We start from the raw sequence: 27,956 nt of genomic DNA on the forward strand, positions 1-27,956 counted from the left end.
CTTGTCTGGAACACTTTCTCCAGCCACATTCACGTGATGCAGACCAGACATCTACCAGTGGACACCAGTACAGAAAATGCACAAATGTGTGTGAGAGACATGCTGTGCAGAGTGTCTTGTGTGAAGAGACTGACTCATTCCGGTACATTCTGCTGCTTCTGCTTCCTTCCCCCTCCTTTTTTCTCACTGGTACTTTTGAGACAACTTTCAGCTGAACTGCTGAGAAGGCAGGCAGGTAAGCAGGCACATCAGCAGTGGGGCAGAGGTGCTGTTAGTCTGATGAGCTGTAAAGCTGTCAACACCAGAATAACTCTGAGCGACTCCGTTTGCTCTCATATTTAGCAAGCAAACATCATTTGCCTGTTAGTGTCTCGGGCATCCATGCAGATTTTTTATCAGCAAAGCATTAACCGGTAAGCAAGGGAGCGCTATACAAATGCTGAAGTAGCTGCCATCTTCTACTGAGTTTAGGCGTGCTGCTTCAGCTCTGCTGGAGTGAATTTGTTGTTGTGCGTTAACATGGTGGAGGTGTTGTTCCAAAACCAAGTGTGATTGGAGTCTTTCTCCCTGACGTAAGCTGAAATGGTGTATTTTCATGGAGGACAGTGATGTAATGGACTGTGAGTAAATCTTTTTTTTTTCTATCTGCCTCCTCCTCCTCTTCTGTCTCTCTGTTTCCCAGTCCCTCCTCCTGCTGGTTTCCTCTCTCTTGCCTTTTTGTCTTGGTTAGACTACTCTTTCTTCTCCTTTGGGATCACAGATATCAAACCCAACAGCTCCCTCGCTTGGCCACTGAACATAACTACATATATAGAGTACATTTACTCAGCCCATTGTGAGCAGGTTTCATCCACTGAATAATAGGTCTCCTCCTTCTGTCATCTGCTTCAAAACCAAAGCCTATATATCTATTCAAGTCCTTTGTCAGATGCTGCTAGGCAACACTCAGATCAGTCCTTAAAGAGTTTGTCAGACACTTTCTAGACAAACACTTCAATTGTAACATTAACAGTCAAAAATGTGAAGCATTTATCAGACTCTAGTTTCCACCAAGGAGTCTCATCCCAACACTTCTCCTCCTCCACCTCCTCTTCCTCTTGTTTTTTGTCTGCCCTTGTTCTATATCTTCATCAAAGAGAACTAGAGCTTGCTTTGCGCCGAGGGACGATGCAACGCCACAGAAAAACCCTCATACCTCCCAGTCCTCACCTTTACTTGACCATCCCAGTGTGAGGAGACATCGTGCACATATATGAATTCAATGACAGTGACACATATGCATTGACATACTCCAAGTGTGCGGGCTTAGCTTTGACTTTTAGCATTAATATTAAAGATCATTATGACAATGACAGGTTTCATTGCACAAAATACTGAAGTGACACACTATAGTGTGGACATTCATGGGCATGTATTAGTTGATGCATGTGTATATATATATAAATGTAGTCATACATATATATTTCTATGCACAAATAGCAAAGTGTAATGATTTGTTTGTGTGCAGAAGCCCACAACATAAATATGCCATTACTAAACACTTCAAAAGCACAGAAGATGAAATATTGATAACTTTGAAAATATTTATGTAATCCACAATGGTGCCTTATATAAGTGCTCCATTTACAAGGAGAAGCAGAAATGTGCAGGGAGGTATTGTGGTTTTCTTTTTCTTTCTTTATTTCTGACAGAGTAAAAAAGAAAACTGCATGGTCTGTGGTGGCAGAAAATGGTGTAAGCGTATACGAACAGAGGTTAAACGATTTACGTGCACGACAGGCACACATTATAGACATACTGTATATCAATAACACTTGGGTAGAAGTTGTTCTCCGAGTAACTGAACGTGTCATTAATCTTGCTTTTTTGAACCAACTCAATGTATGAAAACAAAGGGGAAAATGAGCGATGACTAAACCAGTAGTAGAGCTCTATTCTGGTGCTGGATGCACATTCATGTGGGGGAGTGACTGGGATGATTTTTTTTGGCTGCTGGTACGCAGCTGTCAATCGTTCAGTGATAAAGCCTGCTCTGAGCATATGGCGCTGACGGAGGAGGTTTTTGGGCTCGTGTCTTCAATGCTCTGCTGTGAGCTTCAGATCATAGAGCTTTTTCAAGAAGCGTAAACAAGCAAGGAAATGTGGATTCACTCTAATTAATTGTAAATTGTCACTGCTTGAAGTGGGTGCACTGACTGATGTGTGCATGTAGTGTATGCGTTTGCGGTTTAATGCGTGAGAGAAAATGAGAGGGGAAGACTGAATAATTTGACTTAAGTTACGCGCCTTATCAACAAGCCACACTTCATGGTTTTCCTTTGAAACTGCTGCTCCCCACTAAGGCCGAATAAATTAGAACTTTAAATAGGAATAATAATGAGAGCATACATAATTTCTCTTGTTGGTGCTGGTTCATGGTGTTGTTGTTGTTGTTGTTGTTGGTTGTGTTGGCAGGAATGCTCAGATCTCCATATATGGAAAAAAAAAAAAAAAAAAGGTAACTTCAATGCTTGTTTTATTAGTTTGAAGGCTGATTTTAATGGTGACCCAAAAAGATGTCCTAGATATTTTGGGAGCATCCTTTTGAAAAATTCCTGAAACTACAAACAGTCCCAAAGAGGATGGAAGAGAGAGAGATTGAGAGAGGGAAGCCAAAGAAAGATCAAGTTAAAAGGATACAAATAAAATTATTCCTGTCATAGGTGGGGAGTAAATGTCACTACAGTTTACGGGTGTACATACATACTATACCTATAATTAAGTGGTAAAATGTATTCCCAGAATGCACCCACTCCCAAGCCACATTTAAAGCACACTGATATACTATAGTGTTGGGGTATCCCATCCATCCATCAACCTATCCAGTTTAGAGACCCAGGTCACTGGACCAGGGCCGGTCACCACTTTATCTAATTGCTGACACATTGAGACAAGTTTACACCTTCACTTGTACTGACAATTTTAGAGACTCCGGTTCACCTACCATAGGCGTCTTTGAACTATAAATGTCAACTATGGATTAAATCATTGCACGCAGAAGAAAAGGATGCAAACTCCACACAAAGAGACTAAAATAACTGTGTGAGCTAATGAGGAAAGCAGTGCATTGGCTGCTGGCTGCCTGTTAATTAAGAAGAAACCACTTATTTCATGCCTATAGGGGGCACTGTTTTTAGGGAGCACAGGACTATTAAAAAGCCTCTGCAAACTATTGAACAACTTGACTCGCCAGCTGCAAAATGCTGACGTCAAGTTAATTTTGACAGCAAATATTGATTTAGTTTTAGTCATAGTCTTTACACTAAAATGCAACTTTTTGTTGTCAAAATGTAGTCATCTGGACTATTTACATTATAGTTTACTTTTAGTCAACTAACTAAACTGATACCCCAACTAAATAACACATAGGAGTTTATGCATTTGTCAAAACTACAATTACCATTTATCAGGGTATTAAGGCTTGTTCCACTTTCCATGTAACAAAAGATAGATAGATAGATAGATAGATAGATAGATAGATAGATAGATAGATAGATAGATAGATAGATACCTTCCCAGATAGCACACATACGTTTTGCCAATGTTGGCCTCAGATTGTGCGTCGGAATTCTACTCCTAATGTGTCGGAGTAATTTTTTAAACTGAAAATTTGTCATTTTGTGTGTTTTCTCCCCCCAAATCAGTGATACCACTGATAAAATTGTAGAACTGTAAAATGTCACTTCCATGAAGCTGTTTTTGTGCTGGGGCTCTTTTGGTTATGCTGCTGAAAATACATGCAGCAGTAATTACCTTTCAAGCAGAAAAGTCGCCAATTCCATCTTCTACTCCTCCAGACCATACACTGTAAAAAAAGACGGCGCTACAGCCCCGGTAAGGGGGCGGGGACTGTGAGCAACAGCTGTCAGACAGCCCATCAAACACAATCCTGGCTCTGATTGGTTCTTTTTGCCCAGTCGCGGTGCATTCTGGCCTTCTGAGTGTGTTTTTTTTCACACAAACTACTAGTTTGATGTAAAGCTGTCCTTACATAGTGACAGCTTTAGCAAATGTCAAAAAGTCACTTTTATAAGAGTTGCAGACTGCACCTTTAAGTAAATACTCTACTATGGATGTGGAGATATTTATACTAAATGAATGATCTGAGCTAAATAAAGGTTAACATAAGCTGTAGAGAGGCCGCGCTGAGCATGTTTAATCTATCGTCCTAACTTCGGCCAAATGCAGATGTCTCTGCGACGTCTGTCCAATGAGCAAACGCTCTCCGTAATACGTCTTGCCGATGCAACTTCACTCATCGTGCCAACGTAGGCGAGATGTGTGTGTTCTATCAGTGTTTGTTGTCATTTATACATAAACACCATATGAGATCGACATTTTTCTGCACAAGGCTCAACTTAGGCTTTAGAACAATAAAAGTATAAAACCACACAATATTTTGTTTGGATACCTTCCAAAAAAGATAGTTTAGTTTTTATTAGTCAATGAAAATTACAACCCTTTTTTTTTTTTTTTAATTAGTCATTGTTAAAAAAAATAAATAAATATAGTTGACGAAAACTTTCAGTCAACAAAACTATCACTGAACAGTACATAACCACACAATATGCTAAATCCAAATGTTGTCAAAACCATCACCTAAAGTTACTTACGGTATATCTTCAAAGTACCATGGAATGCTGCTACATATTGGCATTGTCATGCTCAGTTAGTTTTTGTGCCACCACAGTAAATATAAAATGTGTATATCCTTTATTTAATCAGTTAAAAGCCTCATTGTGTTTAAAAACCTCTGTTATGAAAGTGACCAAGCAAAGAAAGCAGCATCAAACCACTAGAAAAAATATGGATACAGGCATGACTTTTACAAACAAATGACAAAAAACATAAAGTTGAAAAAAGCTTAGATTAGAAAGATAAACATAACATAAAGGAATCTTTAGTCTCACTGAATTTTCCCTAAGATGTTCTAAAGTCCTCTAAGATGAACAAATTTAAATGTTTCAGCTCTTGCTCAAAATTGTAAAATCCTATAGAAGCCGCATATTTAAAAGTTTTCCCTGGTAACTCCTGGCCGTTGGGCCTACCATCTGAAAAACAACAACAACAAACGGGTCAATGTGTAGCTATATGTATGATAACACTGAGCTAATAATGGTTTTGTATACAAAGCCAATGACAGAATACAGCACCAGAGTAATAATACTGGAGTAAAATTAATGAATAAAAAAATACAAGAATAAAAAGGCAAGAATAAGATAAGCAGAAATAAAGCCAAGGGTATTGCATTACGTTCTATGACTAGACATGAATGTAAACACTATAGGAAACATGCCATTGTTGTGAAAAAAAAAAATAATAATTTACGATCGGATAATTCATTCAAACTGCTCTGCATTCAACAGTTTAATAGCCGAGGGAACACAGTCTAGCAATAATGGTTCTAAATTCCAACAGAGGCCTGTGAAATACAGACAGTATCTATGATGGCCTCAGAGGTGTTCACAATGCGCTGCTTTTATCAGTTCTACACTTAGAGCAGCTTCAATAACGGCATTTGTTAGTTTGATTCTAAAAAGGAAGATAATGATAGAAATTTTAGTTAAAGTCATATTTTACGAGGGATCATATGCAAGGCTTTTTTCCCCCTTCTTTTTACCTATACCGGCTTGTTTCTCTACAATCATTTTGTGGCTTTAGTGTCACATTGTTTCTTTTTTAATCTGTGATCCACTGTGTGTAGCAATGTAATGTAACCAACATGAGCTATATGTGTTGAGATAGAGCTGTATCTGGGGGGACTCCACATAATGCATCCGTGTGATAATTCCCCCTCTCCAGCCCGGTCACAAGCCCAGTGTGAAGTGCTACTGCCTGGTAGCACAAAGCACAACGTGAAGCTCATGTGACCGCATTATAACCCTACAGACCTAATCTCCTTCCAGTCATGAAGCGGAGACAAAAAGAAAGATCACATTCATTGTAGATCCTGATTCAAAGGAATGCAGCAATTCACATGTGTGTTTTTTGCAATACAGGTCTCGGGTTATATCTGTTGTTCCAGATAACAAACGTTAATTTGCCAGAAATACATAAAAATTGGGTGAAATTATGGAAATTAGATCCATCCTGGTGCCTTTTTGCATAATGGGCCACATCCTGTGTGGATAGAATTAAAGCGTTTTTTTTTTTTTTAGCCGGAACTGGCCCATATTAGAAAGAGCATAATCCGACAAAGAAATGCAACCATATTCTCATGCCAGACCCGCACTGCGCCGGATGTAGTCCAGCTTTGGTTGGAATTTTGACAGCAACCTTATTCATATCCAATGGCCTACACTTAAATATGCTGAAAAAGATTGGTTTGTTCCATCTAATGAATAAAAAACAATATAACACTTTGAGTAAAGTGCTATTTTGGTATCTAAAATAACTTTGTGACAACCGCTCATCAAAGAAAAACCAGCTCACAGTTGCACAAAACCACAAGACTTACTTAAAGCTATTGATCACTTATTTAGTCAAACCAGTCACAGCACCATTACTTAAAACAAAGACAATTGATACATGAAACAAAACCAAAAAAAGACCTGAGTTCTGCTTGGACTCCACGAGGCTATAAAAACAACACAACAACCAGACCAAATAACACTGAGCGCTTTTCAAACCAACACTGACAGTGAAAATGTTTTTATCATTTTTGATATTGTTTTATTGACAGGAGCAGATAGATAGACACAGAAAAAGAGAAAGAGGGAGATAGAGTGAGTTCCTGCTGGCACGCCAACATAGATAATAGGCAAGTGAGGCTCAGAGGCTCATGGTTTCATGTGGTTTACAGTTTTGTCACAGTCGTCTTTTGCCTTGAGAAACAATAAAGCATTCAACACAATCACATTTTTATAAAGATGCAACATGCTGTGGAACTTTTCACAGTCTACCCCTGTTGCGCAGATCACAGGAGCAACTCAGGTAAAATCTATCAAAGTCTTATTACTCAGCTCAAAATAAAGAAGGGTTGAGGTCAGAAAAGAGCAGAAACATATCAGACATTTTCTTTTCCTGAGATAAAAAAATCGTCCTGCAACATTGACCCTTTTCAGCAGCTGTTGAAGCTGTTGTTCATATATATCAATGTACAACAGCTTATAGTCACTTTACCCAGTAGCTGGTTTAATTTTTTTTTGAGAGATTGTTATTGTTATAATCAGAATCCATGTAAAAGACATTTCTCAATTTCTCACAGGGGCATGCTTTTGGATTTACTGTTCCTCTTTGATTTGACTAGAAAAGTATAAAACCCATTTTTAGGGCTTTATTGTGTTCTGAAATACAGCTGAATGTAAGTAAGTAAAGTATTTATGAAAGATATTTGGTGAGACGTTAATACCACTGCTGTTTGCGCTCATACAGTATATGTAGATAAATCTTTGTCCACAGCTCTCCATCATGTCTGAAAGAGTTTGAATAATTGAATTGGCTACACACTCTTGGATGAAACTTTGCGCAAGAAGGTAAATATCACATTACTCGCAGTCACTATATCTTGTGAACTTTACAAGATAGATTTGCCAATTGACCTTTCACAAAACCCCGCCCACTAACAGTCATTGTCCAATCATACGTCCGAGCAGCCGTTACTATGTTAGCAAGGTGCGACATGCTCAGAGCAGGCACAATGGTGCAGCGGTGTGCTCATGGCTTGTCCAGGCCTGATACCCCAAGAGTTAAGCTAGGGGTATCTAGAGTCATGTTCTTTTCATTCCCAAAGCCAAAAACACAACTGGAGCGTGTCTACAATGAACTATAAAACTATAAAAACGTCTCAGGGGTGTGTGTGTCAGTATGCATGTATGTGTTGTATGGGAAATGTGTATGTTTTTAACATTATCTCATCTTGTCTGCACTAATGTGTATGTTCAGCAAAATGACAATAATGCTTGATTTGATTTGGATTAAATAAGGTGTTGAAAGATATTACAGAGGCTTGACATAACTATACATTTACATACCTAGTGAAAGGGGGGGGGCTCAACGACAACGGTGATGACCATATTGCCATCAATATTTTCAGTCGACATCCTCCTGAAACATACAAGTCTCCCAATCTATATTAACAGGCTTTGTTACCACTGAGCAGCGTTAATAGCTGCTATCTTATTAGCCTTGGGTCACCTGTAGCTTCAGCTAGCTAGCCAATGTAACAGTTTGTTTTATTAAGATCCCCATTTGCTGTGGTAAAGCTCTTATAGCTTAAGGAGGATACGAACAATATGATATAAGAAAACTTACCCAGCAATGACTTCAGTAAAGTTAGAAAGATATTCACAGAAGTACAGAACTTCAGGAGCATGACTAGTCCGGTATGTTTTCACTTCAATAGTTATGATAGTAATGTCCACTTGGTTGTTTATTTTAACATGTTCAATATATCCCTCCATAGCATATTGTAAGCCCTTTTGCCTGGATCTGGAAGATATTCTTCAGGTATTGCTCCAAAAAGAGTTACTAACACACACTGGGAGACTTCTCCCAGCTATTACAAACAAGAAAATTACAAAGGAAAATTACAGACATTTCAAAAATAAAATGGGGGGGGCTTTTGCAAAAGGACAATTGTGACAATGTAGGTTAAATAAGATTTTGATTGAAAACATACATACAGTGGGGAAATTACTGTTGTACTCAGGACCACAGTAACCGTGACCAAGACTTGCCCGAGACCAGAGTGCATAGAGACCAAGACAAAACTTTTGGGAGACAAGACCAACGACTATAAAAATTAATTTTAAAAACCATGACAAGGTTGAACAGTTAAAGAGCACTCCCTCTTTAATGTTCATTTTCTCTTAAATACATTTGACAGACAAAAACAAGGTGTCTGCAAATCTTTCAAAGTACAACATGTAAAAATCTCCAATTATGACATATTTCATCAACTATATTCTTGTAAAAAATCAATCCTTGTTTGTATTTAAAAGCCACTGATAAGACCATAATTATTTTTGAATATCTGAAAATAAGATAAGTGTTCAGAGGTGTTTTTGACTAGAAATGAAGATGGGCTGGTGTCTGAGTTTTTGCAGATACCTGATGCCTAAAGCACTCAAACAGATTTCCAAGGAGGCAGAACAATAAGGGAGCTAACGCTAAATGTTTTAACTAAACAGGAACAGTTCCAAGTGCTTCTCCATAGCATCATATTAATTAATTCGAAGTATAGCAGGTCAAAAACATTCCTAGCCAGTTTGAGACCGAGACAAGACCAAGACCATCTTGGTCTCATATTGATCGAGACCAAGATCAATATGTTCTCGAGACCAAGACGTTCTCAACTACAACACATTTTTAATATTTTTTTGTTGACTTAATGATTTTTATTGCTGATTTCAAACTCTGTTTAATAATATTTTTTATCATCACGCATGTTCTTCCCCCTCTATGTCTACACTGTTTGGGTAACATCTCTCCCTCCCCAATTTCACAGTCCACCTATAATTGCAAGTCCAGAGTTCACAGAGTGTGTGACATGCCACCCACCCTTCAACACAGCCCTTGTAAAAGCCTGCCCAGCATGTTACACCAAAGTGCTACTTTATGTAGAGACATCATGAAGGCACCTGGTGGTATGAAGTAACCTAAGGGGGGGCAACATTTAACACGGTCATGTTTATTTTCACCCCCTCCTCTCCATTTCTTTCGTCACCTGCTCCCATCACACTTGTCCAGGTCCAATTTACTGTCTAACCATTCACTGGCACACACTTGGTGTATGGTGGTTGCTGGCGCACATATTCACACTTTTTGAGTGAAAAACACAGACGCGTCGAGATCTGTTTTGAATCCTAATTTCTTATGGTTTCTTTGACAACATGGAGCACTGCGCTGTGAGAGGATTTCTGATCATTTTGCTGATACAACACGGCACATCGAAAGGTAGGCTAATACCATGCAAATGCTGAGGGTGTGGGATATTTATGTGGTAACATCTTTCTGCTGTGATGAAAAGAGAAAGATCTGCTGAAGAAGAAAAACAAACCATCAAATATCACTTCCTTTTGGGAGTTAATGCATGCATGTGAGAGGAAGGAATAAACGTCACTAAAAGTAATGACAGGTAGTTGATAAACTCAAACATTGGATAAGTTTCTTTTTAGACTTAAACAGATAATCATAATTTTATGTGATTGTGGTGCTATGATTAGAAATACATTAATTCATGCAACCTATAAAAGTGCTATTATCTACAGCCCACATCAAGAGTGTTGAACCAACAAATAGTGTATTCTCGGTCTTTTCTTTACAAAAGCTGTCAACTTTCTTATTTCCTTAGGTCTATCTACCTCAATCCACTCCAACCACCAAGATGGAGAGACCAAACCCCAGGAACCTGTTCTGCCTCCTGCAGAGGTGGTGCCGGTAGTGTACCCTCCGAGTTTGGAGGAGGTGCAGCAGGCTGTGCTTGAAGCCTCGGAGCAGGTGGAGAGTCATGGGGCAGAGGAAGTGCTGAAGGAGCTGCTGGAGAGGGTGGTGGAGGCAGCATTGGGACAAGTGGAAGCAGGGGGGGAAGGGGCTGTAGACTTGGAACAGGGAGAAATTAGTGAGAGTGACAATGAAGCAGATGTAGATTGGCTTCAGCAGACAGTAATCAATGAAAAAATAAAAAATCAGGAAGAAGATACTGATGTTGAAGAGCATGAAGTAGAGGAGAATGATGCATTTGAGAATGTAGGTGAAGAAGTGAAAGAAGTTATTGAGGAGGGGGATGAAATTGAATCTGCTGGCAGGATCACTCCCAGTGTAGAACCTGGGATCCTAAATGTTGATGGTATGACTGTTACGGACAGTCAGGAAGTTGAAGAGTCGGCTTTAGAGGAAATAGGCAAAGGTTTAGCAGTAGAGGAATCAGAAGATGACAACACAGAGCAGGAAAAAGTCATTGCTGTAACAGAAACTCTTGTGAAGATAGTAACAGGTAGGCAATCAGAGCAGGAGCAAGAACCTATCCCAGGACCGGATAATGTGGACGTAATAAGACATGAATGGGGTAGAGGAACAATCCCAGCTGAAAAGACCCAGGTAGAAAAAGAGAAGGATGAGTTGATTGCACTGCCTTTAGATCATTTATTCTTAGACGGCGGACAAATCGAAGCAGAAGTAGCAGTGGAGCAGGAGGATCTGGAATACCAACAGGGCCTTGTGGTCGAGCAACAAGCAGTAAAAGATGAGGAAGCAGAGGTTTCAGATATGTCAGAAGCTATAGGTGACATAACAGATGTGGAAAGGGAAGAATCGGTGGCGAATGTGGAAGGTGACCAAAGAGCAGGAGAAGAGGAAATTGCTCTGGACACCTCTGGCACTGAAAAAAAAGATCAAGGTGAGACATAGTTAAACATTTAAGTTGCCTCACATTAGCAAATGTGATCATGCAGTTGAACTGGCACTTAAACGATTACATAAATCTTTAAACTGTTGTTAGAGCAAATTATAAATTATTTTAGAGAGCACATTTGCCCACAGGTCATTCCATGCTTCTCCCCTCTAAACACCATATACACAACTGTATCTATTATACACTTACCTAGTAAGTTGAATAGTGAGTATATTCTCATGTCTGAGGTCACAAAACTGAAACATTTGATATGTGACATTTTTTGCAGTTGAATAGCAAATGTTGGTTTTGTATAGCTCGCATCTTAACCTACTTATCCTAAGTGAATATTTAAGAGAAACTGAACCCCAAGCTTTTGGCCTGTGTGTGTCTAGGCTGGGAAAAAAACTCTTCAATTATGGGCGGGGCTCCGGGAGCAGTTAAGACACGCCCAGTCTATTCTATAAAATCTCGAAAGAACATTCTATGCTATGCTAACACACTACTCAACACTCACTATACCTCTATTCACAATTCTCTCAATCCAACCTACTCACCATAGATTGCAGAGTTGACAGTTGCTAGTTTTTATAGGAGGGGCAGGGCCAACAGTGGTGGTTTGAGATGTAAGAAGCCATCAACACATCACAAACCACCATTATTAGCCAACAGCAAAATGCATTTGTAACTAAAGCATTCGGAGAGAGCAGACCAAGTAGCTAATATCCACCAATACTGTATTTAGAGCACGCACTTCCCTACCACTATTACCCATGAACCACTGCACATTACCCATTAGCCACTGTGCTTAAAGGAGCAGGCACATCCACCCATATTGTGATTTTCATGAGTGGTATTTTCTCTTTTTTGGTAATCCAGAACATCACCAAAATTGTATCACCTGTTCTTTGTCCCATTATCAACATTTCCTGAAAATTTCATCCAAATTTTTTGTCAAGTGGTGTAGGTGTGGACCCAAATGCAGAGAGAGAGAGAGATGGAGGCAGAATGCAGGAGTAGCTTTTTTCAAACCGGTCCATATTTATTCCAGAACCAATCCAAAAAGACACAAGGAGGTCCAGGGAGCAGGGAACAAAATGCAGCACGACACAAGGAGGGTTGACAATACACAATTAACCTGAAAACATTCAGCGTTCAAGCACTCAGCTAAATAGTGGAGGAGGCCTGATTGGGAATGGGCCACACCTGGGTGGAAACATGAGGGAGCTAATCTGGAACACAGACATCACTGGGGGTGGAGGCACAAGCAGGAATCCCTGGAACACAGAGACAGGAGTTATACTAGAAAACAGAATAAACAAAGACTAAACAAAACAAAACAAAAGGGCTAAACACAAACCAAACAGAACCTGACATCCATTCATAACTTTTCAAGTTATCTTACTAACAAACAAACAAACAGACAGACAGACAAACACAGGGTAAAACATAACCTTCCGCTCTGCGCTTGGCAGAGGTAATAACTGGGTTTCAACCCAAAGAGGGCAGTCACTCTTAAATTTTTACAACAAAATATGCCAAATTGAAATACTTTAACCAAAATTTCAATCAACAACACTACTTCATACTAGAGCTGTAATTTGTCTGAACCTATTACTGCCCAACACTATTCCAATCTGTGGGCGTACACAGCACAAGAACAAGTCATTCTTACGTTTGACCCCGCCGGGTTCGGGCAAAGAACTTCAACAGAGAAAAGTGGTTTTGGGATTTAGTTTCTCTGTAAGTTATTATTATTCACACCTTAAGTACTTCATAGACTAATGTTGGCTATCAACCTGTATCATGAAGAAGAACATTTGGTAAAAAAAAAAGACTGAAAATGTAAGATTGAAAATACAAAGTAACCCCAACACTTTTCTAACATGCAACACATTTCTCAGCTGCAGCATGTCTTAAACACTATTCTAAATTCCTTCATGTGACCAACCTTAAAGCGAGCATCTGGTGTTCTTTTTCACTTGTGTGTGTTACATACCAAACCTCTCTTCTACAAGTGCTGGTAATCTCTGGCCCAGAGTCTGAGGATCAAACTCCAATGGAGCAGAGTCCCGAGAACCAGAGTAGCTCTGATAACCCGTCCCTCGGCGAGGTGGACACTGGAGAAAATACACGTGATACAAAACAGAACCAAGGCAAAGAAATCATCACTCTGACTGGAAACGTTTTGCCACGTTTGACTGCTGAAGCCAAGCCAGCATTGGATAATTCTGTCAATGAGCAATCGACTCATCCACACACCTCAGGTATATCCCATTAAATTCATTAAAATGTATGGCATTGTATTACAACTTCTCATTGTAACAAAATATAAAAAAAGAAACACCATTGAGCATTTCTAACACACTTCTCAGACATAATTTCAGGAAGTATTGTTTTCTTTCTTTATTTAGAAGCTTTAAACTTGAGAAGATGAAAAAAAAAGAAAAAAGAAGAATAAATCGGCCACCAAAATAAGCAGATGGCAAAGTTGTTTTTCGACTTGACAAAACAGTGAAGTTCTCATTAACTGGTGGAAGACCAGTCCCAATCAAGCCAACAAGCTATTTTCTGCTTTGTAAAAATAAATAATTGGCTTACTTGATACTAATTCTATGCTCTCACGTATCACATGCACACGCTCCTTAAGGCTGATATAATAAACCTGATTATAGATTTGGTTTTGTCATCTTTAAAGAATCACTTTTATCAACTCAAGCAAGGATTAAGGGATGTTCTTTCATTGTATTTCCCCCAACTCTTTTTTCATCTGCTTTTTGTCTCTGTGATTAGAGGCAATGGAACTAGGCCTTGAGGCATGGAAGATTGGTGCTATTTCTGCTGCAGCCCTCCTAGCTTTGGAGACTGTTTTCATCATTATCTATATCCTGAAATGCCGTAACAAAAGCAGGTGAGTGGCAAAACTTGAGAACTCTAAGCTGTATTGCTCAACATCATACATTTTAATGTACTCTTCAATTGCAATTCCTTTACCAAAATGAATTTTGTATGTAGTTTGATCTGAAAAATCAAAATAAATAGCACGTCCCAATGCTTTTTCTCTAGTTGATGAAGTCAGCCACTTTCCTTCAAAATGTGGCTGAATCCAGGCTTGCAATCACTGCTGCATGTGATGTTGCCTGAGCTTTATTTTACATTTCAACACTGCTAGATGATGAAATGTTGAGTCTGTGTTCACTATTGAATCAGTAAATCTTTTCTCTTTACACACACATGCATAAATTGTAATTTTATCATGTAATACACAGTTTCTCTCCCTCGTGGCTCAGTACAACATCCAGCTTGTAGTTGAATATTCACCCAGACAATGTAAAAAACCAAAAAACAAAACACACAATTGGGAAATATACATGCAATTGTGTTTGTGTGTCTGCAGTTCACCAGCCATACAGCGAACATGTGAGGACGGGTGTGTTGAACCGGAGGCAGCTACAGGAGGTGACTGCAGTGACGACACACTGCCTGCAGGCAACGGAGACACTCAACAGTAGGTTTTCTGCAAATAGCTTGGATTCAATAAAAGTACTTAGCCTTTACAAGTTTCTAGTTTTCTTTTATATTTTTCATCATTACTACATTTATTATATCGAAAAGTTTTTGTGCTAAAGTATTTAGATGTTAGGGAACCTATTTTTGTTTTTTGGCACTTTCTTGTAGTACGACCAATCTAGCAACACACCAAGAGAAAATGTAAGTGATCTTTTAGCGAGTAGAAGAGCTGAGTTTCTCTTTTTTCAGCATGTTTTGTCCTCAATTCGCTCGAAAGCACATATCAGAATAAATAAGAGGATCAGATCATTCAGATGAAGCTGAGAAAACACATCCTTTTAACAAGTAAGCTTTGTAAGCTGCAAACATGTTTGTTTCATGTTTGAGCTTCATGACTGGTAAATTTAATTTAATTTAATTAAATTTAATTTTTCACTGTGGGAGCCAAATAAATGAGGTTTCTTTGAGTGCTCTTCTTTATTGATTTTTTTGTGTGGTTTTGGAGTCATATTTTTGCGTTTGCTTTTGGGGGCTGCATATATTTATAATGAAGGCTACATGTGGCCCGCAGTCCAATGGTTGCTGATCTTGTCCTTAAATGATCATTAGATCAGCCTAAGCCCTAGATTTGAGCATTTGAGAAAAATCAACTCTTTCCTCTGATGTCTGCTATTGCCCCTTGCCCAAGTATCTTTAGCTATCGCATTTTATTGACTTGGACAAGAATGCGATAAAGCGAGACAACTAGCCTCGCTTCTTTACCTGGTTTTGCTGATTATTTATTTTGTTTTCAATTTTTTTGTTCATTCTTTGTGTTATTACAAACACATTTGGGGGTTCATTAAAGTGCAGTTACAGATTCCACACTGGATTCCCGACCAGATCGTAGATTGTAATAAATGTATAAAGTTGTTTAAGGCATGCTCAGCAAATGCATTATATAATTAAAAACCTTAATATGTCACTTTTTGTCATATTTTCTTCAAAACTTAAACTAACTAACTCTGTAAATAACTGAAGAAGATCCAAGTTAAACAGGTTGGGCATTTGTGTTTTCTTCCTTTCGGTCAAACCCATGTTTTCAGTATCTTTTTTTTTTTCTTCTTTCTTACAGTTCCCAGACATTGCATTCTCCTGTTAGCAGCTGACTATAATGGGCAATGACCTGCTAACTTATGGTTCATCTGAAACACAGTAGTGTGCTTCTCAGCTGATTCACTCCAGGGTGTTTAGCAGCCTATGTGCTCAGGATTGTGATCACTAATGTCGCATGACTCTGTGAGTCTCAGAACTCCACAGTATTACTGGATAATACTCACATTTTACTAATCAGACTGGAAGGCTTGGATCAAATGTGTCGAGTGTGTATAGGTGGCTGAGTGCTACACACACGAGTCCGACTGCATCACAAACAATGTCCTTTGTAATATTTCAGGGATTTAGGGCTCTATTCTCCCATGTGCGTACTATTCTTATGCACTGTGGGTGAAGCAGCCCTGAAATGTGGGTGTTCCATTCAAATCTGGCTTTACAGACATTCTCCGGTGTGCGTAAGTCCTTTTCCTCCTAATACGCTTCTAACCCTGGAATAAGTGCAGCGCCCCGATAAGGTGAAGCATTATATTGCACTAGAAATACGGACTTAGTTACATTTTGAAGCCGCAAGGACTCGTGCTTCGTGCAGCAGCAGCTGTGATCACTCAGCTGCTGCTGCACGAATAATTAAATCTCTACCAGACGCAGACTTCTGTCCACGTTGGTCACAGTGTATTTTCATACTATGTCCAACGTAAAGTCACCGTTTGATCCACTACAGAGTGAAACAACCTGTCATATGCAGATGAGGATGGACCAGAAACTGTTCCCACACATGTTTTAATGAGGCTCAGCTCAGGTCACTTTAAACTATTTATATTTAAAACGGTATTATGGAAGCCAATAGTTCTGTTTCACTGCAAACATCCCTCTGTATTAAAACAGGACGCTCTGCAGCCGGGTTATTTCCTCATATCTCCAGCACATCTAACTCGGTCACACCAATGATGATGATGATGATCAAGGAGAGAGATTTTAAGTTTAACTGTGACTCGGACAGAAGAATGCGGCCGATCCTCAGTCACACTGCAATAATCTGATCAATGATCTACCTGTTACATTGTTTATCAATGAGGACATTTCAAATTAAAAGTGAACTTTACAATTTTCATGGATTTCAATGACATTTACAAGCGTTAGGAAAACTCCATGTTCCGTGATTTCTAGACAGCCCCAAAAAATGACATCACCACCTCCTTTCCTTTAGCCCGCTTTCATTCACACACTACGCAGTTTTGCTCTATTTAGGCGCGGTGGGCGTGAAGAATACGCGTAGGAGAGAAGCGCGTAACTGCAGGCGCGCAACAAAGCCCTTAAGTCCAGACGGGAGAATAGACCCCTGAATGAAATAGACTAGAAATTATAACTAGTCAACAGCAACATAAAACAACATTATGGCGACCAACTAGTTGGGGATGACGCGAAAATAACTGAGTTACCATCCAGTGTTTGAGTGCATTTTTAAATAGTTCGCAGAGATAATCAGGTGACAGAGCACACCTGGGTGAAAACAAGAGGGGGGAAGTAACCAACTCATTTACTCAACACACACACTGAAGGAGGTGTAGAATAACACAGAAGCTAATTCCAAGGTTTTAAATAAACCAAACTACCCACAAACCAGCCAAGGCCAACTCATGCAAAGAAAGAACCCTAATGGTTTGAACCTGTAACCCAAAAATGGCAGTAGCACTTAATGTTACAATAAACTATCTGAGCCGAAATCATAAAGCTAGACTAAAAATACAAAGTTAAATGTTGAAAATCATTCACATTTTCTTTTTTTTTATATAATTACTGTATAGACTTACCAGTCTTAAGATAAGATTGATAGTTTTTAGATTTATGGTAATCATGCAAAAAAGGTTTGCTGTCTTGAAATGGGTAATTGTATAGATATAGATTTAGTAAAAAAATTATATTAACAAACGTTTATTATTATTATTTATTTATAATAATAAAACTAAAGACAATGCTGAGTCAAACCTTTGCTTATAGTTCACCTTCATTCAAACTCAATATGAAGGTTCTAAAAAAATCTGACTTAAAAATTAGCTTAATCAATCTTAAGATCTTAAAATTTAGCCTATCCAAACCCATTATGTATAACTGTATTTCTTCCTTCCATCCACTTTTTCTCTGAGAGGTTTGCCCTGTAGATTTGAAGGGCATTTTGTTCATTCCAATCCTCCTTGGATCATCCTTATATGCACATGCATGCATTAAACACGACTATATGAGTCATAATCAGGTTGAGTCTGTCATATAATTCTGTTCCTTGGAGCCTTGGAGTATGGTGATCTCGTTAAGAGGCGTTAAGAGAGAGGTCATTTAGGTTAGAGAGGGACCGGAGAGGGTCCCATTCCTCTTTCAAACACTCCCTCTATGTCTGCTTACTCCCTTGTGTGTTTGCTCCTGTACTCCTTCTGGCTTTTGTCTTGCAGGTCCGTGGGATCCTCAGTGTGGAGTTACAGAGACTCAGCGGCTCTGTCTCCACCCTTTCCTCTGCACACACCCAACACAGCATAACGTGGATGGCTGTTCATCATAGGAATGGGATCCACACAAGGTTCCTGCTGCTTAACAGAAGGTTTTCCTTGCCGCCATGATGAATTCATGTTGGGTGTGGGATACATATGTGTGTGTATATACGTATATATGCATATGTGTGTATCCATAAAATGAAGAGTCCGTCCTTAAGACTGCTCTACTGTAAAGTGCCTTGAGATACCATTGGTTATGATTTGGCGCTATACAAATAAAGATTGATTGATTGATTGATTGATTGATTGATCTCCTGGAAAAGGAGCAAAGCTTTATTTCACATGCAACACGGATGTGAACAGGCACTTAAAGATGGAAGCATCAATGTCCTTGATAGAAGTCAACCAAAATGTGAAAAACAAATGACGGGCTTTTTAAAATGTCCTCACCTCGGTAAACATCCTATGTAATTAGTCAATAATGTCAGAGTATCATTTGTAATCAGAATCAGAAAGGATTTTATTCACAAGGTACAGTTTAAAAACAGTACAAGGAATTTAACTTGGTTGTTGGAGCGGAAAGAACACATATCAACACACCGAGGCCCATTTATGGCGCCATCATATTTAGATGAAAAGTGGGACAAAAACAGGAGTAGAGGTGAGGGGAAAAGGCAGGTTTTAAACTGAATTCCCTATTGAGGAGAACAGTATAAAAGTAGAAAAAAACCTCCCCAGCGTACATGCACAGTCACAATGAGCTTGAGACCATAGCAATCAATATAATTCCTTAGCTCCGTTTCTGAAAAACAGCCAGATGACGTGTGACGACCTTGAATAGATCAGTTCAGAAACTGATGATAAAATGAGACAGCCTTGGAAAGCTGGCTTTGGGAGCCAAAAAAAGATAAGCAACATGTTTTTGATTCAGGCTAGGTCAATTTCAATAGCCTTGTGTCCCGGTTCTCTCTGCATTAATCCAATAAGGTGCCCTTAACTTGCAAGCCGGGCTCTCAACTTCTCCAAGTTGGTTTCAATTCCACGTAAACGATCCAAAAGCAGCTACAGCTTCCTTTTGAGTTCATTCATCGCATGAGTGTTGAGAGCCCTGCCCCATCCTTCAGAAATTACTGGCAGCCTTCCCAAAACAGACGGACTTTACGATAGGTCAGAAAGCTGCCAGCTCCAATCAGCAGCATAACTGCTCCCATAATTCAAATCATGTAGATGTCCTTCACGTCTTTCACGGGACGAATCCACAGACACACAACTTGCCATTTGTTCCAAGGGTCTAGTGCATATCCAGCCGCAAACGTCCCGCTTAGACACGCGGGCTCGCCACTGCCGGATCTTTTTGTCGAAAAAATGTGATCGATTGCATTGAGAGACTAACTGATCAATTCCATATTTCCAGTTTTGGATGACATGCAAAGACAGACTACTATTACAACAAAAGCAGCAGCAAGGACAAATAAGGGTGGAAAGAGAGGGAGCAAGGAAAAATTCGACCGCCTTTGTCTAGTAGCAGAAGAGAATAAATGAAAAATAAATGAATACATGACTGAATTTAACTCTTTTTGAAGAATGGAAATGGAAACTCACCTTTTAATGTAGATTTTAATAAAGCAATAAACTGAATTGTAAGAATTTGCTCATAGTAGATTACACACCTTTTCACCTTTACTATGAGAACTTATTGACCTTCATCTTTACCCTTAAGTGCTTATTTTAACTTTATGACTTTATCATTCATTGTAAAATTTGAAATACAGCAATAAATTCTTTAATTCTGATTGTCCATTTATTCAGGCATGTATTAATTTATTTTTTATTTATTTACAGTTTTTTTTTATCTCCAATTGTCTGTTTCTTTGTATTTCATCTCGCATCAGCGGAAGGCAGGTTACTATGACATCCATTCACTCCTAAACTATTGTTTAGGGTTACATAGAACTTTGTTTTGTTAAAATGTGATGCAAAAATGTTTATATTCCCATCTATTTTAGAGCTATCAATTCTTTGACTTTGTGTTGCAATGGCTGTTCTTTTTTTTGTTTTATTCATCAATCCAACTGTAACATTATGAACTTCCCTTTTGTCCTAGGATCATGTTGCTTGACACGTCCAAAGGAGCTTCTATGCGAGCCAAAACAAAAGAGCAGAAACTGGAACATGCAATAGCCATGCCACACCTCCCACCAAGCACCACTGAGGGTTCGGCCACAACTGGATCGGAACAAGACTCATCACAGCATGAGAACTTATAATCTCTAGGACAGAAATTGGCAACTTTTGTCAGAGTGGGGGCCGCCAAAACCTGACATTGTCAACATTCATGTCAGCATTTAGAATAATGAGTGCTCAAGAATTTTTTGGGATCAATGTGATATTTTTTGTCATCTTGTCAATTTTTTTTCTCTCATTTTGTATGTTTTTGTTGTCATTTTGTATATTGTTGTTGTCCAAGTGTGTATTTTTTTGTATTTTTGGGGTGATTTTTGTGTTTTTGTTGTCTTTTTTTGTCATTTTATGGTTTTTTGTGGAGTCATTGGGTATTTTTGCTGTCCGTTTTCCATAATTTTATGTACTATTTTGATTCATTTTTTCCATTTTCTTGGGGGGCCGCACAAAATTAGACCAAGGATTGCATGTGGCCCCCGGGCCGCCAGTTGCCCATGTTTACTCTAAGAGATCTAACTGTCTGTATTTTTACTACTGCTAAAAAAACAAAAAACTACAAGCCCAGTGACCAAAATTTCAAAGCACAACCAATCCCACACAGCATGTAATAAATGTATTTTCTTAACATTTAATGTCATGTATGTCTACTTTCTGTAATATTATGCTAGTCTGTGTCATAACAAAAAGGAAACTGTTACAATGGTATGTTAATTAATTGAGAAATGAGCAGTAAATGTTTGTGTCACAGTCTGATTGTGTACATTTCAGGAAACAATTGTGTGTTTACTTTGATTTTTTTTTTTATTAGGTTAGAAATAACTGGAAATCTTATTCATACTGATTACATCGGTCACACTGAATAAAGCTATTGTGAACATCTGAAAAGGCAGCAGCACGAAACATATTTACTTAATCAGCAATTCTGTAAAGATACAGTAATTAATCACTTGCTGATAGAGCAAAATGTACAGCGCTTGAAATATCCCAATAAACAAGACAATACATGTTTTTAATACAAGAATTGTGTCTGCAACAGGATTGGGCTTTTAATTATTACAAAACATAATAAAAGTATGTATGATTTTTTTTTTTTTTTTTCCACTTCGCTTTCTTCAGCTGTATCGGATCATTTGAACATTTATTAAAAACAAGAAGGGAATAAATCACCAAACTGGATGAGCAGACAAAAGCTGTCACCGTTTGTTTATAAAGATAATAAACTTTTTTTTATTAAACAAGGCAGATTACTTCTTTTGAGTGTTTGTCATTTGCACAATGAACAAAAAGCATATGAATGAAAATGCATTCCACATACCATCCAGTGTGTGTGTGTGTGTGTGTGTGTGTGTGTGTGTGTGTAAGAGCTTACACAAGATTCAGAAAGGCCTGGTCATGTGTTGAATGGCTATTTAAGACAGGAGGGGGTATTACACAGACTCTTGGGTGGCTACGTTTCTGCAGACAAAGGAGCAGCACTAAAAGTCCAAGGTAATAAACTGATGGTGCTTTATTGGGGTAGATCTGCTTGCCATTTATGTATTTTTTCTTTTTACAAAATATTGACACAGTTGGCAACTTTATTCATTTTTAATTAACAGACTTCAAAAGAAAACCATATCTAACCAAAAATAAATAAATAAATAACTAGGTTGAAGAAAATCTTCTCTTGCCGTCTATTGTTGAATGCATTTCTAGGCTTGAAAGAGTTTAAAGCTAATGGGTTTTTGAATTATGGATAATTACTGGTACCGCCTGCAGGGGCGCATAAGAAGTGAAGTTTAAATAAAGGTAAAACAACTGGTTTTAACAGGCAGACTCAAACTGAACAAGCTGTAGTGTGTCTGAACTGTATTCATTGTTCGTCAGGTAAGGATGTCTTCTTACCTTGTTGCTGCTAACAGTTTTGGCTGTTTCTGCAGCTTTCCTATGAGCTGTTAATGCAGAAATTGTTAGCAACAAGTTAAGAAAGACACCCTTACTGGATAAATATACTGTATCTGATAAAAAGAAACACTGAAGTAAATATGAAAACAAAGACCTGACAAATTCAATCGATCTATGTATTCATTGTTCCAGGATAGACTGTGGGTTCTTGTGCATTAATACCATTTTGTTGGTGGATTCAAATCAAAAGTTTTTCAACATCTCTAATCTCTTGCTGTTTTCTAAACTTTAAATAAGATCATTCAAACTGTCCCATCTGACCTCAAATCTTCTGCTTCCATTCTGGCAGCATGTGGAGAGCGGGGTTCCTGGTTATGACCTTGTGTGGCACTGTTGCCATTGCCCAGTTCCCCAGGGAGTGTGTTACGACTGAGGGACTGCAGAGCGGCCAGTGCTGTCCATCCCCGGCAGGGGTGGCTGGGGACGAGTGTGGCTCAAGTACAGGAAGAGGCCAGTGTGTGTCCATTGTAGCCGACAATCACCGTCATGGCCCACAGTACCCCTACGCCGGACGTGATGACCGAGAAAGATGGCCGTTGAGATTCTTTAACCGCACGTGTCAGTGCAACGGGAATTTCAGTGGCTATAATTGTGGTCGATGTAGACACGGACTAACAGGACCTAACTGTGACCAAAGAATTTCTGTGGGTAAGAGACCTACCTGTCCACTACTTAAAAGTTGATGCTTATATTAAGCCATTCATCTCTCACTCTTCTTTTTCTGTTTTTTTAATCTCTCTTTATTTCACTCCAGTAAGGAGGAACATCATGCAAATGAGCACAGCAGAGAAACTAGCCTTTATCAATGCCTTGGACCAAGCCAAGAGGACCGTCCACCCTGACCTGGTCATTTGTACAAGACGGTATGTCAAATAAGGAACTCTTTTGTTCAATGGCACTACAGGGGGTACTTGAGAGAGTGGAAAATGAACAAAGCATTGAAAATATGGGGCTTTATAATGTTTATTTCTATTTATAAATGATAATGATGATGAAAATGATCTTGATTAGAACATGAACTGACCCCGCAACCCTGAAAAAAGGAGCAAGTGGGTCAGAAAATCATAAAATGGATGGATGGAGAACATAAACTGAAAATACAAAGGTCAATCTTGGTCTCACACCAGGCCTGAGATGACAAATGATAAAAACTCTAGAAATCAATCTATTTAAGGACACTAAATACTGTTTCATTCTAATTATTTACAATGGGATTCTTTGAAATGTGTGTTATCACTGATTTATTGCATCATTATGCTCTATAGTGGTTTTTTCATAGAATTCTTAGCCAGAAATAAGAGAAAGGGGGTATTTGAGCCAAAAAAACACTGTTTTATGGTACACAAAAATAGCTTTTTTTAATCATTGACAGCTCAAGATCACAAACCTAAAGCCAACAAGTTATCTCAGTCGCTCACATCCAGCAATTAAAAGTAAATGAAAAAACAATTTTTACATTTTTAATTATTTTCTGTGTATTTTTTATTTTTTTTTAATGGGAGAAGATTAAACATTACCCTCCCTTTTTAGATACCAGGAGGTGTTTGGTCCTGATGGAAACACCCCACAGTTTGATAACATCACCATCTACAACTACTTTGTCTGGACTCACTATTACTCCGTCAGCAAGACGTACCTTGGACCAGGCCAGGCCAGCTTTGGAGGTGTCGACTTCTCCCATGAGGGCCCAGGATTTGTCACCTGGCATCGGTTTCATTTGCTGCAACTGGAAAGGGACATGCAGGTGAGTGGAGTGCAAAGTGATATAATTTACTAAGAGCTGTGTATGAAAATAACTAAATCTATTCATTGTTGGGAAAATGGCCCGAACAGGTTTAACGAACAATTAGATCCAGATATGGAAGGAACCCAACAGGCAAAGAACAATTGAAGAAAAGTGTATACTTCCTGCTGTTGCATTAGGGGAACCTGCTTTGTTTGACACATTCAAATCTCTTCTGTCTGCTTTCTTTTCTGTTTCCATTCTTGCAGGACATGCTGGGAAACCCCACCTTTGCCTTGCCCTACTGGAACTTTGCCATTGGAGGCAGTGATTGTGACATTTGCACCGATGACCTATTGGGAGCCAGAAGTTCATTCGATATGAACTCCATAAGCACCAACTCAGTGTTCTCCCAGTGGAGGGTGATCTGTGAGAGCGTGGACGAGTACGACACTTTTGGCACAGTCTGCAATAGTAAGGATGACCGCAGAAACGCACACGCAGTATCCGACCGCGTAGTGCTATTGTGTGGATATACAGCTCTATCTTTTGTGCTTCTGAAAAGAGGGCAAAGAGCTCATAAAAGGGAGCATGTAGAACATAAGCTGCTATAAATAAGACCTCGCAGCTGCTGCACTAAATTTATTAATGCTTGCCATTGCTTCACATTGTTGGAGATTACTCTTGGTATTTAACATCGCACACGCCAGCTCAACAAACAATACTTTGAACCTTTTGTTTTCAAGTAAACTAATTACTGAAAAAGAAAGGGCGAACATGCAGTAATCTTTGAAAAGTAATTCCAAGTGGGTCACAAGTTTTACTCTAAAATAATAGAACTATTATGTTAATAAGATAATACAGCTTTAGCTGGACTTTGGATGATCTGATTTGCAGGGATTGGATCCCATTCCACAGTGCCACCAGTTTAATACTTAAATCACTGCCTTAACTTCACTGTACTTTGCTTTTTTTGTTCAATTGTAGGTAATTAACAATGTTACTATTCACCGCAGCACTATGTCACAAACACACAGCATTGCCAGGGCCCTTTTAAGCACGTAAAATATAAAACATAAATTGGCAACATTTCCAACATTTCGATAAGTTACGTCTGAATGATTGGGCTCATTATTCTCGTTCTGGAGTCATGACAGCCGTGGTATTTCCTGCATCAACAAGCAACATCTCCCTAAATAGGTTAGAGGGGGTTGCCTCATTTGTGCAAGTGCTTGCTGAAGACAGGAATCGAGCAGTCTTCTGATTCCCTTTGATCAGAGGGAATGAACTTCAAACAGACAGACAACTCAGTTATGTAGCTTTCTGTTTGTGTGCGCATACTTGTGTGCACGTGTGTGTGGGTGTGTGTGTGTGTAAGATAGAAAAAGCCCCAAAAGGTAAAGTATGAAGACCGATTTTGCATTATGGGGAAAACAGAAAATGTTCCATCACAAAGCTCCCACTCACTCTGTTTGACATTTATTAAATAATTCAAAAAGGAAACTGACATCCTGTTATGTTAAGACACACCAGGCTCATCGAGCCTCCCACAAAGAATTAGAAAGCGGTTAAATAATAAAACACTTCTAATCTTCCTTCTGTTTCATGTAGAGTACCAACGTGAGTTTGAGAAAGGACTGTGCTCTGAGATAATGTTGCAATTATTCAGTACATATTATTATGATTTAACAACATCCTAAATTGCATCAAGCATTTAGCGTTGATTTGACCTTTTTTTTTTAATGTGTTTATTATAAAGACACAGAGACCAGTCCCATCAGGAGGAACCCAGCAGGGAACGTGGCTCGGCCGATGGTTCAGACGCTTCCTCAGCCACAGGACGTGTTGGACTGTCTGGAGCTCAACACATTTGACACTCCTCCTTATTACTCCACCTCCTCCGAGAGCTTCAGGAACACAGTTGAAGGTAAGAGTTATAGCACACATGTCAAACTCAAATGAAATCTGCCACCTTAGAGCCTCTAATCGGGTCCAGTAAATATTTATGCACATGGAATTAAAAGTCTGTGAAAAAAGTATCATTAATTAAAATCCCAGAGTTTTGTTACTGTGGGCTTTGCACATTCATTGATTAGAAATTCTATTTTAGATGTTAAGTTAATTAACATTGAGAAGTAGGTGAAGTTAATTGGATTTTTCTAATCAGGTCCATTTGAAATTAAACAGAGCTCTATAGTGGACCTTAGCCAAAAAGCAAATGCAGCATAAAAACAGATTAAACTAAAGCAGAAAATACAGTGAATCTAAAGAAATAAATAATCTACATTTGGTTAAGTCAATGAAATCAATAGTTATGTTATGCCTTGTATAGTTTTTATCTTCTCCAAGTTGCCAATCATTTTTTACCGGTGTGTATTTATTGGTTTGTCTGTCACTGTTACTTAACAGTTTTTGCAAAAATGTGAACCAAATACAGACCTCAAAACCATGGAAGATTCCATTAAAGTTTGAAGGAATCCAGATATAGATACTGATTCTGGATCAGTTTATGAAATCAAATAATCTCTATCGACCAATATTTATAAAATTTGACCCAGTTATGTTGGGTTGGTTTCTTAATTACCCCATTGTGTTTTATCTGGATCAGATCTGGATTGCATCGCAAATTTCTTTTGAAAATTGAGGAATACCCACACATTTGGACCTATTGTATTGTTATTAATGGGGATATACATTTCTTCCAAGCCTTTAACGTGTGATAGATCGTGGCACTATGATGATCAGGATCACTGATCCAGATAACTGCCAATATCTGGTAAAGAGGATATGTGGTGCTTGGCGAAGGTTTGCGCTCTTGTAGTAAATGTTCTTCACTCTGTCCTGTAGGCTACAGTGCTCCCCAGGGGATGTACGATCCTGTGATCCGCAGCCTTCACAACCTTGCACACCTCTTCCTTAACGGGACAGGTGGTCAGACTCACCTGTCGCCCAATGATCCCATCTTTGTCCTGCTGCACACCTTCACTGATGCCATTTTCGACGAGTGGCTCAGTAGACACCAAGCAGGTAGGACTGCCAGCTGGACTGGCAACCCTAACCCTAACCCTAACCCTTTTCCCCTCCGACAGGTGAAGTAGTCTACCCAGAAGAGAATGCTCCAATTGGACACAACCGCTTGTTCAACATGGTTCCTTTCTGGCCTCCTGTCACCAACTCTGAGATGTTTGTCTCCGCCCCTGAGAACCTGGGTTATTCCTATGAGGTCCAGTGGCCAGGTGAACACCAACACACGCATACAAGTGCACCAATAGGAAAGAGTACAATCAAAGTGTATGGGCTTTAAAGTAATGAAATGAAACATGTACACCAGCTGGCGGTATGCACCTATTCAAGTTGGTTGCAACACGCCAATAAACAAGAAAAAAAAAAGAAGTGCACCAATAAACCACGTTTTTGGTAATAATCATAACCTTCTATTTCAGTACGCACCTTTACTCTCTCTGAGATCATCACAATAGCCATCGTTGCAGCCGTGCTGGTGGTGGCAGTGGTGGGCGGAGTCATCGCCTGTGCTGTACGAGCCCGCTCCTACCGCTCAGCCGAAGCCCTGGAGCCACTGCTTGGGGAAACTTTCCGACGCTACTCAGAGGATGACCGGAGGTTGGACAGGTCACAGTCTGTTGTCTAA

At 39.1% G+C, this 27,956-nt stretch overlaps 2 protein-coding genes across 3 annotated transcripts; both read left to right on the plus strand.

Moving 5' to 3' along the window:
• The first annotated feature begins 493 nt into the window (after positions 1-493).
• On the plus strand, positions 494-27,956 carry tyrp1b (tyrosinase-related protein 1b). 2 transcript variants are annotated; one of them, XM_028458511.1, is made up of 9 exons: positions 494-620; positions 22,874-23,232; positions 23,339-23,447; positions 24,115-24,328; positions 24,577-24,781; positions 26,067-26,234; positions 27,155-27,334; positions 27,397-27,543; positions 27,751-27,956. In XM_028458511.1, the coding sequence occupies exons 2-9, from the start codon at positions 22,875-22,877 to the stop codon at positions 27,954-27,956; spliced, it is 1,587 nt and encodes a 528-aa protein (XP_028314312.1). In that variant the 5' UTR covers positions 494-620; position 22,874. The 2 variants fall into 2 exon arrangements, with proteins under 2 accessions (XP_028314312.1, XP_028314303.1); XM_028458502.1 differs by lacking the exon at positions 494-620 and adding an exon at positions 22,093-22,128.
• Positions 10,576-20,942, plus strand: LOC114470354 (uncharacterized). The gene is made up of 5 exons (XM_028458522.1): positions 10,576-11,377; positions 13,390-13,638; positions 14,165-14,282; positions 14,769-14,879; positions 20,564-20,942. The coding sequence occupies exons 1-5, from the start codon at positions 10,831-10,833 to the stop codon at positions 20,724-20,726; spliced, it is 1,188 nt and encodes a 395-aa protein (XP_028314323.1). The 5' UTR covers positions 10,576-10,830; the 3' UTR covers positions 20,727-20,942.

Source organism: Gouania willdenowi, chromosome 1 (genome assembly GCF_900634775.1).
Source record: "Gouania willdenowi chromosome 1, fGouWil2.1, whole genome shotgun sequence".
Lineage (NCBI taxonomy): Eukaryota > Metazoa > Chordata > Actinopteri > Blenniiformes > Gobiesocidae > Gouania > Gouania willdenowi.

Coding starts and splice junctions, on each gene's coding strand:
- LOC114470354 (XM_028458522.1), top strand. CDS start 10,831: ATGACTGTTACGGACAGTCAGGAAGTTGAAGAGTCGGCTTTAGAGGAA. Junction 14,283..14,768: donor AAATGCCGTAACAAAAGCAG/GTGAGTGGCAAA, acceptor GTGTGTCTGCAG/TTCACCAGCCATACAGCGAA. Junction 14,880..20,563: donor GGCAACGGAGACACTCAACA/GTAGGTTTTCTG, acceptor CTTTTGTCCTAG/GATCATGTTGCTTGACACGT.
- tyrp1b (XM_028458511.1), top strand. CDS start 22,875: ATGTGGAGAGCGGGGTTCCTGGTTATGACCTTGTGTGGCACTGTTGCC. Junction 23,448..24,114: donor CTGGTCATTTGTACAAGACG/GTATGTCAAATA, acceptor CTCCCTTTTTAG/ATACCAGGAGGTGTTTGGTC. Junction 27,544..27,750: donor CTATGAGGTCCAGTGGCCAG/GTGAACACCAAC, acceptor CTTCTATTTCAG/TACGCACCTTTACTCTCTCT.